The 21,964-nt window shown below is 43.0% G+C and overlaps 1 protein-coding gene across 4 annotated transcripts in view; it reads left to right on the top strand.

The window, feature by feature from the left end:
* The window catches only part of Dcr-2 (Endoribonuclease Dcr-2), a 102,419-nt gene that overhangs the window by 20,640 nt on the left and 59,815 nt on the right, over positions 1-21,964 (top strand). For all 4 annotated transcript variants that reach the window (XR_010950697.1, XM_067772353.1, XM_067772351.1 and 1 more), the window contains exons 7-8: positions 14,157-14,684; positions 17,696-17,870. Coding sequence is in view for 3 of the 4 variants with exons in the window: in XM_067772353.1 (XP_067628454.1) it covers positions 14,157-14,684; positions 17,696-17,870 (703 nt within the window). In the remaining variant the exon portion in view is untranslated. The remainder of the gene's footprint in view (positions 1-14,156; positions 14,685-17,695; positions 17,871-21,964) is intronic.

Genomic DNA, 21,964 nt, shown 5'->3' with positions numbered 1-21,964 from the left:
GCGTGTCACTCTTGCTCAACTTCGTTCTGGATACTGTAACAGGTTAAACTCTTACCTATCCAGAATCAACCCCGACATACAAAATGTATGCCCTGCTTGCAATGTGTCCCCACATGACACCAACCATCTCTTTAATTGTAATGTGGAACCAACGCCTCTAACACCCCTTTCCTTATGGTCCACCCCTGTTGAAACGGCAAGTTTCCTTGGACTCCCGTTAGAGGATATTGATGACAATTTGTGATCGGTCGCGGCTATTAGGTGGGGCGAGCATTGCTACAACAACAACAACAACTGGTGATCCCATTGGCAGCCCCGATCGTTGCTCGTATATTTTGTCTCTGTATTTAAAATAACGATTTTCTTTGATACAAAACTTGATAACACTTAAGAAAAGCTCTTTCGTCATGGATGTGTACTCTTTTATCTGGTTCCACTTAGAATCTATGATATCAAGGGCCAAATCAACTGGGATACTGGGAAACAAGGAAACAACATCGAACGACACTAAACTCTCATCATCATACACATAAGTATCTTTTATCTTTTTCTTGAAATCCATCGCGTCTATTACATTAAATTTGGATGTCATTGTTAGTTTTTTGTAATATTTGAACAACGAATTTACATAGACTGTAGGACGGAGTATTAATAGACGAACAAATAGGTCTCAGCGGAATCCCTGCCTTATGGATTTTTGGCAGACCATAAATTCTGGGTGGGTTCGCTGTTTTACAGGTAAGACGGTACTTTTCTTTAAGGTCGATGGATTTGTTATTGTACAGTTTTTCCACTATTTCATTATTTATCTGTTGTAGTCTACTAGTGGGGTCACGCTTCAATACTTTGTACATAGAAATATCATTTACTATTGTCCGCATCTTTTTTTCATATTCGATTTTATCCATCACTACTGTAGCATTTCCTTTATCTGCGTTGAGAATTAGAAGCTGTTCGTTGTTCTTTAAAAATTGTTTAGTGGAGCGCAGGGGTTCTTTTGTAAATTTATCTCTAACGGAAGTTTTCGTCATATTTAGGTGATTTTGCAGAAGTGTCGTCAAGTTGTTCCTTTCTATCTCTTGTTTCTCTTTTTCTTTAATCGTCTGTATGTAACTCCGTCCGCTATCATTTTAAAAAGAGGAAAATCACTCACTTCTGTCGGTAGGGCACATGCCCTAGGCCAGGGCCTAGGGAAAAAAGCCACTGAATATTTGTAGGTATTTGTACGTCTGTCGTGTTACAAATCCATTGCGGTATCACCCTAATGTTGAACAGTTGCTCTTGTTTCTGTTTTAGCTCTTCATATTTGTTGACTTGTTTAGTTTTCATGTTCGTTTTTAATTTCTTTGTCAGTAGTTCTTCACTTATGAAAAATGCCGTAGAGTCTTTTGTGGTGAGATCTTGTGTTATTTGTGTCTTTAATCTATTTACCTCTTTTCCTTTTTTACGTAGAAGTTCGTGTTTTATTTCGATGATTATATTAAAAAGTTTCGCTTTGATCCTTTCTATGTATGTACTCACGATGTTTGACAGTTTTGTTGGTTGTTGTTGTTGTTGTTGTAGCAATGCTCGCCCCACCTAATAGCCGCGACCGATCACAAATTGTCATCAATATCCTCTAACGGGAGTCCAAGGAAATTTGCCGTTTCAACAGGGGTGGACCATAAGGAAAGGGGTGTTAGAGGCGTTGGTTCCACATTACAATTAAAGAGATGGTTGGTGTCATGTGGGGACACATTGCAAGCAGGGCATACATTTTGTATGTCGGGGTTGATTCTGGATAGGTAAGAGTTTAACCTGTTACAGTATCCAGAACGAAGTTGAGCAAGAGTGACACGCGTTTCCCTGGGGAGTATGCGTTCCTCTTCTGCGAGTTCTGGATATTTTTCTTCAAGTACTGGATTCACCGGGCAATTCCCGACATAAAGGTCCGACGCCTGTCTATGGAGTTCACCAAGGACCTGCTTGTGTTTTTCCGCTTCATACGGCTGGGCTCTCAGGTGCCGTATTTCCTCAAAATGCTTACGGAGATGACTCCTTAGGCCCCTAGGCGGTGCTGGTTCGTCAATCAGATGTCTGTTGGGATGCCCAGGTTTCTGGGTATTCAACAGGAACTGTTTGGTCAGCATCTCATTTCTCTCCCTGATGGGGAGTATTCTCGCCTCATTATGCAAATGGTGTTCTGGGGACATACGAAGACAGCCCGTGGCGATTCTGAGAGCAGTATTTTGGCAGGCCTGTAGTTTCTTCCAGTGGGTGATTTTTAGACTTGGCGACCATATGGGTGACGCGTAGCACGTAATCGGCTGGCTAATTGCTTTGTATGTAGTCATGAGCGTTTCTTTATCTTTTCCCAAAGTACTGCCAGCGAGGGATTTGAGGATTTTGTTACGGCTCTGAATTCTCGGAACAATTGCGGCTGCGTGCGCACCAAAATGTAGATCCTGATCAAACGTCACACCCTAGATTTTGGGGTGTAGGACAGTCGGTAGCGTAGTGCCATCGACGTGGATGTTCAATATGGTCGACATTTGGGGCGTCCATGTTGTAAATAAGGTCGCGGAAGATTTAGTCGGTGACAATGCCAGGTTTCGCGAGGCGAAAAAACTGGAGAGATCAGGGAGATAGCCGTTTATTTTATTGCATAGCTCATCGATCTCTGGGCCTGGGCCTGTGGCCATTATTGTGCAGTCATCGGCGTAGGAAACGATTGTGACTCCTTCCGGTGGTGAAGGTAGCTTAGATATGTAGAAATTAAACAAAAGCGGGGATAGGACACCACCCTGTGGCACCCCTTGTTTAATTCTCCTTTGTTTTGATGTTTCGTTTCTGAATTGCACCGATGCCTGCCGACCACCCAGATAATTTGCGGTCCACCTTTTAAGACATGGGGGAAGGGTAGACCCTTCCAGGTCTTGCAGTAACGAGCCATGGTTGACCGTATCAAAAGCTTTTGATAGGTCTAACGCTACGAGTACTGTTCTATGGTGGGGATATTGATTCAAACCGCAGTTTATCTGGGTGCTAATGACATTTAGCGCGGAGGTAGTGCTATGGAGTTTTCTGAAGCCATGCTGATGAGGGGCTAGCTGCAAATGTGCTTGGAAATAAGGGAGCAAAATGGCTTCAAGCGTCTTTGCCACTGGCGATAGGAGAGATATCGGACGATATGACTCACCTACGTTAGCTGGTTTCCCAGGCTTTAGTAGCGGGACCACCTTGGCCATTTTCCATTTCTCGGGTATGACAAAGGTGGAAAGAGACAGGTTGAAGACATGCGCTAAATATTTGAAACCCTCTTTCCCTAGGTTTTTAAGCATCGGCATGGCTATGCCGTCTGGGCCCACTGCTTTGGATGGTTTAGCGCGACCAATGGCGTCCTCAACCTCTCTAGCGGTGATGGTAATTGGTGACGCGCTGAGTTTGTGTTTATGTGCGTGTCTATTAGCTCTCCGTCTATCTTTGTCGACCGTAGGATGCATTATATATTGTCGGCAGAAAGCGCTCGCGCATTTTTTCGCATCCGACAGCACCTTATCGCCAAAGGCGATGGCAACTTTGTCTTTGTGCTTAGTCGGATTCGATAGGGACTTTACGGTGGACCAAAGTTTACCTACACCGGTAGAGAGGTTACAACCTCTTAGGTGCTCTTCCCATTTTGCCCGCTTGTGTTCGTCCACAAGCAATCTGATGCGTTGGTTTATATCCCTTATTTGGGGGTCGCCTGGATCAAGCTGTCTTATAAGGTCGCGTTCCCTCGCTAAGCTCGCGGCCTCCGCCGGGAAGTGCCGGATTTCGGGAATTCTCCCGGCGGGAATGAAATGTGCCGAGGCGGATTCAATGACCTTACGGAAGGCACGCTCCCCTTGGTGGGCATCAGTCGGGATAGGGAGGGCAGCAAAGCTGCTCTCTGTTGCAGATTTATATTCTTCCCACTTTCCTTTTTTGAAGTTTATGAAAGTGCGTTTTTCGGTGACGATGAAGTCGGCGGTACGCTCGAACGAAATAAGTATGGGCAGGTGGTCGGATGCCAATGTTACCATCGGCTGCCAGTTGACGCAGTTTACGAGTTCTGCGCTCACGATTGAGATATCTGGCGAGCTATGACAGCTTCCTACCATACGTGTGGGGGCGTCTCCGTTTATTGTGCAGAACGTCGTTTCGTCTATTTGATCCGCCAACATCTCACCCCTACTGTCCGCCCGCAAGTTTGAATGCCATAGGTCGTGATGGGCATTGAAATCGCCTAAGATAATGCGATTGTTGCCAGTGAGTAAGGCCTCGATATTAGGGCGGTATCCACTGGGGCAACAGGTGACAGGAGGGATGTAGATGTTGATGATTTCTAGATTTGCATCGCCTGACCGGACAGATAGGCCTTGACGTTCTAAGACATTGTCCCTGCGGTCGATGCCAGGATCAAATATATGATATTGCACAGAGTGGTGTATAATAAACGCGAGGCCGCCTCCATTTCCGCTCTCGCGGTCTTTCCTGTGGACATTATAACCAGAGCAGGTCTGCAATGCAGATCTTGCTGTGAGTTTAGTCTCTTGAATCGCAGCAATGCGGATGTTGTGCCGCTTCATGAAATCGACTATCTCCGTAATCTTCCCAGTTAGTCCATTACAGTTGAACTGCAGAATTCTGAAGTGCATGAGGGGTGACGCCGCCACTCTAGGGGTAAGTGACGGGTGACTACGCCTAGGTTGTGGAAGGCCAGGACGCAATTGCTGTTGTGGACTTGGGACTGGGCGCCCTTGGGCAAGCATTGGGGTACCCGGATGATTTGGGTTTGCGACTTGGCAACATGGCGCGATGAAACCCGTCGTGGGGTTGCCGTCGCGGAGACCAGAACATCTAGGAAAGTGGCACCACCCAAGGCAGGAGCTGCATTGAGCGGATGTCGCAAACCTATATATTCTGTGCTGGCAGACGGTGCAAACGGAGGCAGGGACTAAGAGTCTGTTTCCCTGACCTGCACGATTGCTGCCAGAAAAGAGGGGAGGAGAAGAAGACGGGGCAGGGGCTGATGCTCAGCATTGCTACCAGCTCTACTACGAAGGTAGTAGTTATGAGTGGTATCAGCTGTTTGAATTGTTGGCGCCGTGGGGCGCGAGCAGCAGCGGGTACTTGTTGTGGCTTGCTGAGCAGCGAAGCTGCTGGAAGGTAGTGGGGATACGCTTAGGCGTAGACTACGGGATGCCCTTGGGCGTGAGCAGCAAGGAGCCACAAAAGATTTATAAAAGTTACGTGGACGTCGGGTTTTGGGATCAAGCCCAGAACAACCTGTCCGATGCAACCATCCCTTGCACGAGACACACTGAACAGAGTATGACCGTCCTAAAAAGATTCTTTTCTGGCAAATGCAGCAAAACCATTTCTCAGGACCGGGGTCAGGAGACGGACCCGGATTGGGTTCGATACCTTCCCGGAATAAGAGAATATGTAGCAGTCCTGCTGCAAGGAGCTGCTGGGAGGATGACAATTTGTGGGAGGGACGAAACAAATTAAATGGGGTCACACTGAAATGACAGTCCTTGGTCGGGAAAAATCCCGAGTCGCTCCGGTACATAGAACCGACTGCCTTGGGAAGCGAGTTTTGTTGGTAGTTTGTGGTTGTTGCTGTTGTTGTTGATGATATAAAGAATGTTTTTAGTAGCATTATTGATGAATTTTGGTATTATTCCATTTCTCCTACACCTCTCTAGAAACAACGTCGACTCTGAAAGCCTCGTGGACTGATGTGTATGGCGTTGGTATTGCTTTATTTGATTTCGGGTTTTGTTGTCATAACTCCTCTTTATTTTCTTGTAGACGTTGGTAGCGTCTTCAACTTCTCGGTGTGCTCTCCGTTTTTGCATGATCTATTTTATTTTTTGGCCGTCAGTATAAACAGTTATTTTATATTTTTGAGCTCAAGGCCTGATTAAATAAAACACTTTTAATTTTTTTAATTTGATTTGTTTTATTTTAATTATTTGTCAATATTTCGACTTCACTCTGAAGGCAACAAATATGAAGAGCTAAAACAGAAACAAGAACAACTGTTGAACATTAGGGTGATACCGGAATGGATTTGTAACACGACAGACGTACAAATACCTACAAATATTCAGTGGCTTCTTTCCCTAGGCCCTAAACATGCCCTACCGACGGAAGTGAGTGATTTTCCTCTTTTTAAAATGATAGCGGACGGAGAGAGTTACATACAGACGATTAAAGAAAACGAGAAACAAGAGATAGAAAGGAACAACTTGACGACACTTCTGCAAAATCACCTAAATATGACGAAAACTTCCGTTAGAGATAAATTTACAAAAGAAACCCTGCGCTCCACTAAACAATTTTAAAAGAACAACGAACAGCTTCTAATTCTCAACGCAGATAAAGGAAATGCTACAGTAGTGATGGATAAAATCGAATATGAAAAAAAGATGCGGACAATAGTAAATGATATTTCTATGTACAAAGTATTGAAGCGTTACCCCACTAGTAGACTACAACAGAAAAATAATGAAATAGTGGAAAAACTGTACAATAAAAAATCCATCGACCTTAAAGAAAAGTACCGTCTTACCTGTAAAACAGCGAACCCACCCAGATTTTATGGTCTGCCAAAAATCCATAATTCAGGGATTCCGCTGAGACCTATTTGTTCGTCTATTAATACTCCGTCCTACAGTCTATGTAAATTCGTTGTTCAAATATTACAAAAACTAACAATGACATCCAAATTTAATGTAATAGACGCGATGGATTTCAAGAAAAAGATAAAAGATACTTATGTGTATGATGATGAGAGTCTAGTGTCGTTCGATGTTGTTTCCTTGTTTCCCAGTATCCCAGTTGATTTGGCCCTTGATATCATAGATTCTAAGTGGAACCAGATAAAAGAGTACACATCCATGACGAAAGAGCTTTTCTTAAGTGTTGTCAAGTTTTGTATCAAAGAAAGCCGTTATTTTAAATACAGAGACAAAATATACGAGCAACGATCGGGGATGCCAATGGGATCACCAGCGTCACCGGTAATAGCGGATATCGTAATGGAAGAACTATTAACCAGATTTGAAACTGAATCGGTTAACAAACCACGATTACTTACAAAGTACGTGTATGATATATTCGCTATAGTAAAAACAGAAGATACAAACAAATTGCTTAACATACTGAATGGATATCACAGATCCATCAAATTTACAATTGAGATAGAAAAAGACGTGGAAATACCATTTTTAGATACATTGGTAATCAAAAGAAACAATTTCTTAACTATAGATTGGTATCAAAAACCAACAGCCTCGGGGAGGCTTATAAACTTTCACTCACAACATGAAAAGAGAACAATTTTGAACACGGCCAACAACTTCGTCAGACGAGTTCTATCGATCAGCGACAATATTTATCACGATAAAAACATAAAAACTATCAAAAAGATTCTAGAAAACAACAACTTCCCCATAAAGTTAGCATCGAAAATAATTCGTGATTATTATTCCCGACCCAGTGATGTAGGTAATAAAGAGACTAGAGATGCCAAAATTTACAAGTCTGCAACGTATGTCCCGAAATTATCGGAGAGAATAAAATATTCAAACATGTATGATAAAGAGAACGTGCGGTTAGCTTTCACATATGACAACACCCTACGGAAAATTTTTAGCAACCTTAAAGATAAAATTTCAACACATGAAAAATCGGATGTAGTTTACAAGATTCCTTGCAATGGCGACGGGTCCCACGTATGCGAGAAAGTATATGTGGGGACTACAAAAACAAAATTGAAGACAAGGATATCCGCACATAGATCTAATATAAAATTAAGGAAAAATTTTTAAGACAACAAAACGGCTTTAACATCCCACTGCCAAGAAACAGGACATTATCCAGACTTTGACAATGTAACCATTTTAGAAGTAGAGAAAAATTATAACAAACGCTTCACATTAGAAATGCTTCATATAGTGGACACCCCTAATAATAAGAGGATGAATTTCAAAACGGACATCGCGAATTGTTCTCATGTCTACCGCAACCTTATAAAAAACAACAAAAGCATGTGATGCATTTTTACAGACCCGCACAAACATAAAAAGTTTTCGTCTTCGTTTCACAACAACACTGTAATGCCAAATATATATGTATGTATCGATGTACTATTCGCCGTCTAACAATTTGTTGTTTTATAGTTTTGTTTACAATTACGGTTTTTCATTTGTTTACTCTGTTTGTTTAGATTTTTAATCGCTGTTTCTTTTTATAATTGTTATGTTAAATGTTAGTCTTGAAAGCGCATTTGAAGATGTAAGTGGTGTCGATGCATAAATGAATGTTTTTATTTTGTTATTAAAATTACGTATTGTTTTTTGCAGTCAGTCCTGATGATGACTTCAGAGTGAAGTCGAAATATTGACAAATAATTAAAATAAAACAAATCAAATTAAAAAAATTAAAAGTGTTTTATTTAATCCGGCCTTGAGCTCAAAAATATAAAATAACTGTTTATACTGACGGCCAAAAAAGAAAATAAATCATAAAAAAACAATAATCATTACAAAAAAATTATTGTTCTGGCCTTGAGCTCATTTCGAACCTTGTTCCGAAATCAAATATTGGTAATTAAAAATATATAATATATGTACATATAAAAAAGTAGAGTTTGATTAATGATGACATGTAGAACAAAGTATGTTATGCGACATACTCGAAGATTGCCGAGCAAAGCTCGGTCGCCCAGGTACTAGTTCATTATATAAGCAATTTCAAGTCACCACTTTGAAGCAAATGAATATGGTTGTGGCTTGAACCGAAGGGACTTGAATTAAGATCAGACATAATTTCCCATCCACGCAGCTTATAGTACCATCCACAAAAAAACTGGGGTTTATCTATTATTATTATTATCTACGTCTCCAAAGCGTAGTTTCTATTAGGGACACACAAGGAATAATTTACAAGGGTTATTACAGAATATGTATATGAGAAATTGTTGGTTAAAGAGCAAAAATACGATTTCCCTACTGGAGCCTGTCGGGGTTCAAGACATAGTTTTCTATCAGTCATATTTTTATAACACCCAGGTTGTGATGTGCTATCCTAGATTTTTTTAGAGCCGGGTTGTTTTTGATTCAATGTGAGTTTTTGCCAATTTCTAAAATCCAAAACTTTATACTTGTCACCGTAATTTCCTTTCCCGTGTTCCAAAATTGACAGTATTATCTCTAGTTTTTTCATTTTTTTCGTCATACGTGATTTGGCATTGTCCCGACCAAACACGGAGCAGATGATACAAAATTAACATTCAAGTCGTTGGCATTGCTCTACCGACTACTAGGACTGAATGTTTAATGTGGCCATATAAATCGTTCCCGAGATGGTCGGGCTAGCACCTTAAAGGTGCTGTGTTCACGATCTATGGCACTCAAACCTGCGGGCGGACAGTAGGGGTGAGATGTTGGCGGAACAAATAGAAGAAACGACGTTCTGCACAATAAACGGAGACGCCCCCACACGTATGGTAGGAAGATGTCACAGTTCGCCAGATATCTCAATCGTGAGCGCAGAACTCGTAAACTGCGTCAACTGGCAGCCGATGGTAACATTGGCATCCGACCACCTGCCTATACTTATCTCGCTCGAGCGTACAGTCGACTTCATCGTCACCGAAAAACGCACTTTCATAAACTTCAACAAAGGAAAGTGGGAAGAATATAAATCTTTTACAGACAACCTCTTTGCTGCCCTCCCTATCCCGACTGATGCCCACCAAGGAGAGCGTGCCTTCCGTAAGGTCATTGAATCCCCCTCGGCACGTTTCATTCCCGCCGGGAGAATTCCCGAAATCCGGCCCACTTCCCGGCGGAGGCCGCAAACTTAGCGAGAGAACGTGACCTTATAAAACAGCTTGATCCAGGCGACCCCCAAATAAGGGATATAAACCAACGTATCAGATTGCTTGTGGACGAACACAAGCGGGCGAAATGGGAAGAGCACCTAAGAGGTTGTAACCTCTTTACCGGTGTGGGTAAACTTTGGTCCACCGTAAAGTCCCTATCGAATCCGACTAAGCACAAAGACAAAGTTTCCATCGCCTTTGGCGACAAAGTGCTGTCGGATGCGAAAAAATGCGCGAGCGCTTTCTGCCGACAATATATATAATGCATTCTACGGTCGACAAAGATAGACGGAGGGCCAATAGACACGCACATAAACACAAATTCAGCGCGTCACCAATCACCATCACCGCTAAAGAGGTTGAGGACGCCATTGGTCGTGCTAAACCATCCAAAGCAGTGGGCCCAGACGGCAAAGCCATGCCGATGCTTAAAAGCCTAGGGAAAGAGGGTTTCAAATATTTAGCGCATGTCTTCAACCTGTCTCTTTCCACCTTTGGCATACCCGAGAAATGGAAAATGGCCAAGGTGGTCCCGCTACTAAACCCAGGGAAACCAGCTAACATAGGAGAGTCGTATCGTCCGATATCTCTCCTATCGCCAGTGGCAAAGACGCTTGAAGCCATTTTTCTCCCTTATTTCCAAGCAAATTTGCAGCTAGCCTCCCATCAGCATGGCTTCAGAAAACTCCATAGCACTACCACCGCGCTAAATGCCATTAGCACCCAGATAAATTGCGGTTTAAATCAATACCCCCACCATAGAACAGTACTCGTAGCGCTAGACCTATCAAAAGCTTTTGATACGGTCAACCATGGCTCGTTACTGCAAGACCTGGAAGGGTCTACCCTTCCCCCATGTCTTAAAAGGTGGACCGCAAATTATCTGGGTGGTCGGCAGGCATCGGTGCAATTTAGAAACGAAACATCAAAACCAAGGAGAATTAAACAAGGGGTGCCACAGGGTGGTGTCCTATCCCCACTCATGTTTAATTTCTACATATCTAAGCTACCTTCACCACCGGAAGGAGTCACAATCGTTTCCTACGCCGATGACTGCACAATAATGGCCACAGGCCCAGGCCCAAAGATCGATAAGCTATGCAATAAAATAAACGGCTACCTCCCTGATATCTCCAGTTTTTTCGCCTTGCGAAACCTGGCGTTATCACCGACTAAATCTTCCGCGACCTTATTTACAACATGGACGTCCCAAATGTCGACCATTTTGAACATCCACGTCGATGGCACTACGCTACCGACTGTCCTACACCCCAAAATCTTGGGTGTGACGTTTGATCAGGATCTACACTTTGGCGAGCATGCAGCCGCAATTGTACGGAAAATCCAGAGCCGTACTAAAATCCTCAAATCTCTTGCTGGCAGTACTTGGGGAAAAGACAAAGAAACGCTCATTACCACTTACAAAGCAATTGGCCAGCCGATTGCATACTGCGCGTCCGCTATATGGTCGCCAAGCCTTAAAACTACTCACTGGAAGAAGCTGCAGGCCTGCCAAAATACTGATCTCAGAACCACCACGGGCTGTCTTCTTATGTCCCCAGAACACCACCTACATAGTGAGGCGAGAATACTCCCCATCAGGGAGAGAAATGAGATGCTAACCAAACAGTTTCTGTTGAATACCCAGAAACCTGGGCATCCCAACAGACATCTGATTGATGAGCCAACACCGCCCAGGGGCTTAGAGAGTAATCTCCGTAAGCATTAGGAGGAAATACGGCACCTGAGCGTTCATCCGTATGAAGCCAAAAAACACAAGCAGATCCTCAGCGAACTCCACAAACAGGCGTCGGACCTCTATGCCAGGAATTGCCCGGTGAATCCAGTACTTAACGAAAATTATCCAAAACTTGCGGAAGAGGAACGCATACTCCCCAGGGAAACGCGTGTCACTCTTGCTCAACTTCGTTCAGGATACTGTAACAGGTTAAACTCTTACCTATCCAGAATCAACCTCAACATACAAAATGTATGCTCCGCTTGCAATGTGGCCCCACATGACACCAACCATCTCTTCAATTGTAATGTGGAACCAACGCCTCTAACATCCTTTTCCTTATGGTCCACCCCTGTTGAAACAGCAAGTTTCCTTGGACTCCCGTTAGAGGATATTGATGACAATTTGTGATCGGTCGCGGCTGTTAGTTGGGGCGAAGCATTGCTACAACAACAAGGACAACCGGAGCGTACCGGATCTGTATCCGGCAAAGGACCATCACATCGATAACACTCCCCAAAGCCTTCGGGGAGTAACTTTATCGCTACAACAACAACAATAGTCGCTTGCTGGAAAAATAAAAGGAAACATTGATTGCAACATAAAAGGAAAATGATCAGCCGGACATGTGTTACTTGTCACCGGTTTGGTTGCTTACGTGAGGAAGTATACAGGAACGCCCGCACTTATAACGGACACGGAACATCTTCTTATGACACCTGAGCATCATGTGAACACGAGGCGAAAATACAGGCAGTTTCTGTTAAACCGGAAGAAGCCAGCAGAAACTTGTTTCTCAAAGCTACGCCTCTGTCAAAAATGGCATATCTCTGTAAGCAATGTAATGAGATCTGGCAATAATATCGCACGTTTTATTGTTAACAGATGCAAATCAAAATTTTCATATTTCGAGATTTTATGAGACGACCTTAAAAGAGTCGAGTAGTGAGATTATGACCACATATATAGAACACTTAAAGGGGCAAAAACGACGACCAAAGTTGTTTGATCAGGATCTACATTTTGGCAAGCACGCAGCCGCAATTGTTCCGAGAATTCAGAGCCGTAACAAAATCCTCAAATCCCTCGCTGGCAGTACTTTGGGAAAAGATAAAGAAACGCTCATGACTACATACAAAGCAATTAGCCAGCCGATTACGTGCTACGCGTCACCCATATGGTCGCCAAGTCTAAAAATCACCCACTGGAAGAAACTACAGGCCTGCCAAAATACTGCTCTCAGAATCGCCACGGGCTGTCTTCTTATGTCCCCAGAACACCATTTGCATAATGAGGCGAGAATACTCCCCATCAGGGAGAGAAATGAGATGCTGACCAAACAGTTCCTGTTGAATACCCAGAAACCTGGGCATCCCAACAGACATCTGATTGATGAACCAGCACCGCCTTGGGGCTTAAGGAGTCATCTCCGTAAGCATTTTGAGGAAATACGGCACCTGAGAACCCAGCCGTATGAAGTGAAAAAACACAAGCAGGTCCTTGGTGAACTCCATAAACAGTCGTCGGACCTTTATGCCGGGAATTGCCCGGTGAATCCAGTACTTAACGAAAATTATCCAAAACTTGCGGAAGAGGAACGCATACTCCCCAGGGAAACGCGTGTCACTCTTGCTCAACTTCGTTCTGGATACTGTAACAGGTTAAACTCTTACCTATCCAGAATCAACCCCGACATACAAAATGTATGCCCCGCTTGCAATGTGTCCCCACATGACACCAACCATCTCTTCAATTGTAATGTGGAACCAACGCCTCTAACACCCTTTTCCTTATGGTCCACCCCTGTTGAAACGACTAGTTTCCTTGGACTCCCGTTAGAGGATATTGATGACAATTCGTGAACGGTCGCGGCTATTAGGTGGGGCGAGCATTGCTACAACAACAACAACACGACCAAAGTTGTCTTTGAATCTCATTTTTATGGTAAAACTGTATGAAAAACATCTGATTGAAAAGCTCAACTTCGATCCAGAATCAAACCCGACACACCCAATGTATGTTCTGCTGTAAACGTGTCCCCACATGACCGCAACCATCTTTTCAATTGCTATGTAGAACCAACACCTCTAACACCCTTATCTCTGGGGTCCAACTTTATCGAAACTGCAAGTTTCCTCTGACTACCGTTAGAGGACATTGATAACAATTACAGAGTGGCCGCACCTTTTGGATGGGGCGAACAACAAGATCCGGTAGCCTTTTCGCCTAGTGAATCCCGTTATTAAAACCAAATGCCCAATCCCTTTAGAGGAGAAAAGCATACGTCACCGACGCACATGTAACAGGTTAAATCCTTACATATTTAGAGTCGCAAAACGTTTTGTATGTCCTTAATACGTGCCAAAACCTATAACAGCACCCAACAGCAAATACGTAGATTCCCTAAACTCCTGTCAGATGAATTTAACTATAGTTTCGACGACAACAAATACTTAACAATAATAATTGAATCAATAATTGTATGTTTCTACTTATGTGTATATATTTTCTCATACACAGGTTATTGATAGCTTTCGAACCGGTGAATGTAATTTGCTCGTCTGTTCGAATGTCCTAGAAGAAGGTATTGATGTACAGGCTTGTAATTACGTTTTTGCCTATGATCCGTTGAAGACGTTTAACTCCTATGTGCAGACCAAAGGCCGTGCACGTAGCAGCGACTCTATATATGCTATATTTGCACCGAAACTCGATGAAGTCAAAGTTGTATCACAAATTAAAAAATATCAAGATGCACATAAGACTATTCAGGAATTCTTAATTGGACGCATATTGGATCGAGATGATCCAAAAGAGGAAGCTATTGCTGAACAATTTATAGATGCTATACCACCTTTTGTAATACCAAGCGGTGCTTGCTTGTTAGCGGTGGGTGCATTGCCATTGTTACATCGTTATTGTCAATTGTTACCAACAGATGCATTTGGATACGCTATGCCATGGTTCACGTTGCATCCACCTACAGAGAAGGGTATAAGCATATCACTTCAAATGCCATTACAATCTACCGTAAAGGAGACTATTACGGTGAGTAAAAAAACTTTAAGTATATGCTCATATCGCACATATATATCAACTGAAAAATGTTTAGGAAAAGCAAAAACTGATTTACTTTCAATGTACCCCAAATGGTACGTTTAGTTTTAACCAACCTCAATTTGGGTGTGTAGGTATCACAAATTTTGGGTGTGTAGTGGAACTAATATTTAATAGCGTGTGTAGATTGGTGGTTCTTGAATTAGGTAATCCGATCGTATGATTTACTTTAAACTATGCAGATTTTTGGCATGAACTAACATTACTACCGCAAAACTTTCACCAAAGAAAGTTGTAGTTGTTGTTGTTAGAGTGATAAAGACACTACGAAGATTTTGGGTATTTTCCAGTATATAGATCCGGTAAGTTCAGGTAGTAAGCACCATTCAAGTACGACACCGACCATCTCGGGGACGATTTGCTATGAGCACATTGACACTTCTGGGCCATCCCGCCCCCACTTCCTAGTATCATGAGGAACTTGCAAGTCGCCAGAGCCACGGCTGCTAAAGAAACAGGATTCACCACGGGAAGTTGAGGTTGACAATTGGATTAGAGAAGCTATAAATTGTGCTAGCATCCCCTTGAAAGGTTTGTGCTACAAAATCCCTTGTCTCATTTAGGTATTTAAGTGGCCTCTTACGACAGGCATACCTGCCGCGGGTATATTCTAAGCCCCCTAATCCACTGGGGATAAAGAAAGTAGTCAACGCATGTTATCATTCTATCATGTCCCAAGTGAGACATTCACAATTCACATTTTATATCAGAACTTTGTTTTCCATTTGTGGACTGCTTTGCATTTTTTTTTTGCACATAACTAAGTATTTCTTTCAATTAAAATTAGAAATATTTAACCTTTTGAAATTTAACCTTCTGAAATTGTAAGGAATTCTCTTAAACCTGTAATTTGGTTCGAAACTAATAAAATTTAAAACTTAGTTAAGTTATTTATGCTCACAAAAGAGACGGATGTGGCAATGAAATTACCCGCCTATGTACATAAGAGGCGATCTCAGTTCCCAATTTTAGACAAACCATAAAAATCTTGACTGTATCAGATATTTTAAAAAGAACCTAAGATCTGTTTTGTACCTTCGCTCGCTTTATATTGGATAGGTCATGCCGGAATAATAAAATAAAAATCTCAATAAAAGCTCTTTCCCAGAGGATATATGTATGTATATCGCGGATCTTCATTTTGTGGCGTGATTTTAAAGGAGACCACTACAACGTGTGGATGCGTTTCTGGGCCATGTTCCTTTGGAAAGAACGGCTCAGTTTTATTTGACAGAATATTATTTAAGGTTCCAAATTAATGGAAGGGGTCGGGTCTGCTGTTTAGTGAGTCGATCCAGAAATAAATAGATCGTACAGGCTGTCAGATTACTGCCACGTTTTTCAGGCTAAATTATAGCCGTCAAGAAAGCAACAGAAATTCTGCGGGAAGCGCGCTTAAGCGGCAGTCGCGTCAATATATGTATGGATAGTCATGCGGCGATCCGTTTAGTCGTCAAACAAATTCTATGAACACATTCAGTATATGTGAGTGAATAAAAGGATAAATAAATTAGAGAGGGGAGGGAGAGTAAGAGGTAAAAACTTCTTAAAAGTTATGCAGCTAGACCAAAGTGTAGGGGAAAAGAAAGATTTCCGCGTCTGCCATATATAGCTTATAGGATCCTTCTCTAAATTTGACAGCATCATGTTTCGTTTTGCTGACTCTCCAGAGCACAATTACCGGACGACAACTCTGAAATTTGTTGAGGCCAATATGACTCCTATTGATAAAAACGTTCAGAACCCATAAACCATCTCGATTTTGGTTCACACTCAAACGATGTGCGTGATCGTGTTGCTTCATCTGTCACATTTAAGGCAATGGGAATCCAGCACCACTGATGTACATTTGGCACAAAGACGATCTGTTGAGCTAATACATGGGATGGCGATTTTCAAATTGCTCCAAAATGTACTATTCACTCGAAAACCATGGCAGCTTTCGAGCGACTCTTAAACGGCAACCCAAAATTGCGGCTTGCGATTCCAACTGTGGAATTGTTGTTGTTGTTGTTGTTATTGTAGAAATAAGGACACTCCCCGAAGGCCTTGGGGAGTGTTATCGATGTTGATGATTCTTTGCCGGATGCAGATTCGATACGTTGCGGTACCAAGCCCGACCATCTCGGGAACGATTTGTTATGACCACATGCGACCTTCTAGGTCATACCGCCCTCCCATCCCCTAGATCCATGAGGAGTTCGGGGTTGTCCAGCTTCTCCAACCCAATTGTCAACCTTACCTATCCGTGGCGAATCCTGTTTCATTAACAGCCGAAGCTCTGGCGACCCCAAGTGCCTCATGGAACTAGGGGTGGGAGGGCGGCATGGCCTAGAAGGTTTAATGTGGTCATTCACGAGATGGTAGGGCTAGTACCTTAATGGTGCTTTGTTACCGGAACGTACCGGATCTATATCGGGCAAAGGACCATCAACATCGACAACACTCCCCAAGCCTTCCGGGCCTGTCTTTATCGTTAATACAACAACAACAACAGGTCACCAGCGACTGCGAAACTTGTGAATCATGACAATTAATCGTTGGTCTTGCTCCGGAACTTTAAGCAAAACCGAACTCAAAGGTATGGAATTTGCAACCGCGGCTGCGTCGAAAACATATGTTTTGTGTATCAACTGTTTTATATCGATATGGAAAGATTGCCACGATCTTTAGACTGATTGTTTCTTTGATTGAATCTCTGTCGCTGAATGGCATATAGGCGAATGCCGAATAGCTTTCCGAAGCTCTCGAGTGCACCACTGCTTAAACAGATGATGTGTTCAAAAATTTGGTTTAAATTTCTAACTGTGTATTACTTAATTAAGCTCACTAATTATTTAATTCATTCCATTCCTATGCATAGCTTAAGGATGCTTTAATTTTTTATTTAAAAAAAGAGCGATCGTAAACACATGAAATTTGTTTTTGTCTTTTAATTGTAGGGTGATCCTTTTCCTACGGCCAAACTAGCCAAAGTTTCAGCTGCTTTTAAAGTGTGCAAAATATTATACGAGCAAGGTGAACTCAATGAGCGGCTCTTGCCAGTCACGAAACGGGAATGTGTTGAAAAGGTATCGGAAGAACTATTCCAACATTGGGAAAAACATAATGACAAAGGTAAATGAACCGAACTTTTTTTATACTTCTTATTTCCTTAATCCTTTTTATATTTTGCGATAGCTACAAAAATAAATTGTTTTAATCGTGTGATTCTTAAATAGAAAAAAAGAATTAGGGTGGCCATAATAAACCAAATAAACGATTTATTCCAGTTTCAACCCTTTAAACGGTTATATTTATGGCCTGGGTATTACCGCCTAAGGGCACGAGACGAGACGAAATCACCCTAATGTACATACATACATTACCTATGTCGGGATTGATCCTTTACAAGTAAGAGTTAAACCTGATACAGTATCCAGAATGAAGTTAGCGGGACTCGTGTGTGTTGTAGCGAAGGCCTTGGGGAGTGTTATCGATGTTGATGGTTCTTGGCCGGACGCAGATCCGATACGTTCCGGTAACAAGCACCATTAAGGCACCAGCTCCACCATCTCGGGAACGATTTAGTATGACCACATGAAACCTTCAAGGTCATACCGCCCTCCCACCCCCTACATCCACGAGGAACTTAGGGTTGCCAGAGCCTCGACTGTTAAAATAACAGGACTTGCCACTGGTAGGTGAAGTTGGCAATTGGGTTGGAGAAGCTATATTTTGCGCTGGAAACACATTGAAAGTGTTGCGGTACACAACCCCTTGAATCAATTTGGTATTTTAGTCGCCTATTACGACAGGCATACCTGCCGCGGGTATATTCTAAGCCCCCTAACCCGCTGGGGGCCTCATGTCTCCCTTTGTAGTGTTCTTTCTTCTTCTGCAAGGGTAGGATAGTGTATATTGATAGCGGGGTTCCCCAGGTGCGTCCTGGCAAAGGCGTCTACCGATTCTGTGTGGATTTTGCCTAGTCCCTCTTATGCTTGTATGGATCAAACGGAAACGTTGCTGGTGCCTGTTCTCATCATAGTTCTTATGGAGTTGTTCCCTTAAGTTCAGTTAACTTGTTGTTGTTGTAACAGTGCTTCGCCCCATCCAATAGGTGCGACCACTCACAAATTGTCATCAATATCCTCTAAGGGGAGTCCAAGGAAACTTGTAGTTTCAACAGGGCGAACCTGAGTGAGAGGGTGTTAGAAGCGTTGGTTCTATATTTCAATTAAAGAGATGGTTGGGTCATGTGGGGTAGAGACACGCCACCGATAAAAGCCGCCGCCGCCGCCGATTTTGGTCGTTTTTCGCACGCCGCCGCCGAATGTCAAAAAATCGGCGCAGCGGCGGCGGCGGCGTTCGGCGCGTTACTATATTTTCTACTCGTCGACTGTTTAGGCCATTTATTGTTCATGTCGAAAATTGGTCGGATATGGTCGATAGTGGTATCAGAAACTAAGAAACTAATTGCGAAATTTAACTCTTTCTAACTGTTCAAAAGTTATTTAAAAAAACAGGCACTTTCAATGCTAGCTTAACACGGACTTTGCATTACCCAATTCACCAAGTTATTAAAACAAAACACTAAAAGAAAAGTTAAGTATTTAATAAATTTATATGCTCACTTTGCATGAAAATGAAAAATGAAGAATGAATTCAAATAAAATTACCCAAGGCGAGCATGTCCTCAAGTTGTTAAAAAAAGCAAAATACCCAAAAAGGTGCCGATTTTTTTTAAATTTTATATTGCTATTGGCTGAAAGAATAAGCGAAATCAGTGATGCAAAATCCTTTAGTAGGTTCTAACCTCATACTTAACTTGAGGATATATGTACGTATGAGAAGGGTTTGAAAAATCACTTGGACTTACATTCAAACATCTGTTGTTTATTTGCGAAACAATACAATAGCGTCTGAAATGTTAATTTCGATTTTCACACTTCATCCTTCAACACCCAAGTCTCCCTGTTTGACATTTCCTAAAGTTGGCTGCCTTATCCAAAACTAGTCCCTTGGAGTGAATCACATTGCTTATAGCCTATCCTAAGACAGTCGAACTAATGGCCTTGTGTGCTACTACCCTAACGAAGTGCACAGTCGAACTAGTCTGAAAACTGAAGCTACGCGGTCATCCATAATGAGCTCTTATATCATAAGGCCGGAAAACAGCAGTTAACATCTTTCAACTTAAAATCGATCGACTTTCGTCCTAAAATATCGTTTTGACTTAACGAAGATTGAAATCAATGTTGTGAACACAAACGTCTACAAACTTTGGTCTAGAATTTAAAAATTTTATGCAGGGTCCTTGTAAAATTTTAATTATGTAGATGCGCCGAGGATTATATGATTTTCACGATGAGTTGCGCAATGACATCCACCTAGACTGCTTATAATTTCGAGGGCGACATCTTTGGCCGAATAGTCACTCCCTAACGTTTCAAGGTATTTCTATCTATGGGGTAGCTCGGCAGCATAGCGCGACAAAAGCATCCGCTCAAAAGTCTTCGGGGCTACACCTAGAGCTTCTAGGAAAGTGACGTTGGCGAAGGTATGAGTTCGACGTCGCAGTCCTATAGCTTCTGTGCTGGCATATGGTGTGCGGGTTAGGAGGCGTGGTAGCGACTGGTGGTCGGGATTGCTACTGTTCACATCGCGATGATTATTAGGAGTTATCTCTAGGTGAAACTACGCTTTGCACGAGATATACAGACAAAAGTGTGACTATTTTATGTATCTCTATTTCTTTTCAGCAGACGCAGCAGTACCAATTCCAAAGACCGGGGTTAGGTTCAGGCCTCTCTGGAGTAAGCGAACGAGGGACCGGCGTACGCCGATGCGCCGCCCACGCCGCCGCCGATTAAATGATCGGCGTAAACCTCTAATGTGGGGACACATTTTAAGCAGGACATACATTATGTATGTCGGGGTTGATTCTGGCTAGGTAAGAGTTTAACCTGTTACAGTATCCAGATCAAAGTTGACCTAGAGTGACGCGCGTCTCCCTAGGGATAATGCTTTTCCCTTCTGCGAGTTCAGAATATTTATCTTTAAGAACGAGGTTCGCCGGTCAATTCCTGGCATAGAGGTCAGACACCTTTTTGTGAATATCACTGAGGACCGGTTTGTGCTGCGGATATGACTTCTTAAGCCTCTGGCAGGTGGGGCCTCTTCAATCAGACGTCTGTTGGGATGCCCAGGTTTCTGGGTATTTAACAGAAACTACGAAGTACTCTCGCCCCATTGTGTATATGGTGTTCTGGGGATATAAGAAGACAGCTCGTAGCGGTTCTGAGAGCGGTGTTTTTGCAGATCTTTAGGTTTGGCGACAATATCGGGGACGCGTAGCATGCATTCGGCCGACCAATCGCTTTATAAGTGGTAATGAGCGTTTCTTTCTCTTTCCCCCAAGTGCTGCCGGCAAGAGATTTGAAAATTATTTTAAGGGTCAGGCCGGCCAATTACTTTGCCCGTGGTTAGCAACGTTTATTTTTCTTTTCCTCAAGTGCTGCCGGCAAGCGACTTGATGATTTTAATGTGGCTTTGTACTTCCTTCAAGCTCCTCATGGAACTTGGGGGTGGGGAGGGAGGGAATGGCCTGAAGGTTTAATGAGGCCACATAAATCGTTCCCGAGATGGTCGGGCTAGCACCTTAATGGTGCTGTGGTACCGGAGCATACCGGATCTGTATCCGGCAAAGGACCATCACATCGATAACACTCCCCAAAGCCTTCGGGGAGCAACCTTATCGCTACAACAACAACAACGTGATCTTTCCTATGGATGTTGTAGCCATCGCAAGCGAAGACGTCAATCTTGTGGTTAGATGAGTGGATTCGCCTTCGAGGATTTAGGTGGTATCGTTCGTGCTGTCCGACTGCAGCTGGTGTACCTGATATTGATGGGTTGGTACTTGTGTTTTGGCAGCAAGGTGCAACGAATGCTCCTGTCGGAGGGTTGCCATTGCTTAGCCCAGAGCATCTATGAAGGTGGCAGTGGCCAAGGTATGACTGGCATTGAACTAATATCGCAATCATAAATATCTTTAGCTGGCATACGGGGAACATGGTGTTAGGACTACGAGTTGATGACTCCTTACGCGAGTGCGTGTGCTGGAAAAGGGGCCGAACGGGGGCAGAGGCTGGTGCTCGGCATTGCTTCTATCCATGTTACGTAGATTGTAGTGATGGGTTGGAGCCGCCGTGTGCGCTGGAGGCGCCTTT

This window comes from Eurosta solidaginis, chromosome 3, assembly GCF_040869045.1.
Source record: "Eurosta solidaginis isolate ZX-2024a chromosome 3, ASM4086904v1, whole genome shotgun sequence".
NCBI classification, from domain to species: Eukaryota; Metazoa; Arthropoda; class Insecta; order Diptera; family Tephritidae; genus Eurosta; species Eurosta solidaginis.
This window is presented reverse-complemented; position numbering and strand designations above follow the sequence as displayed.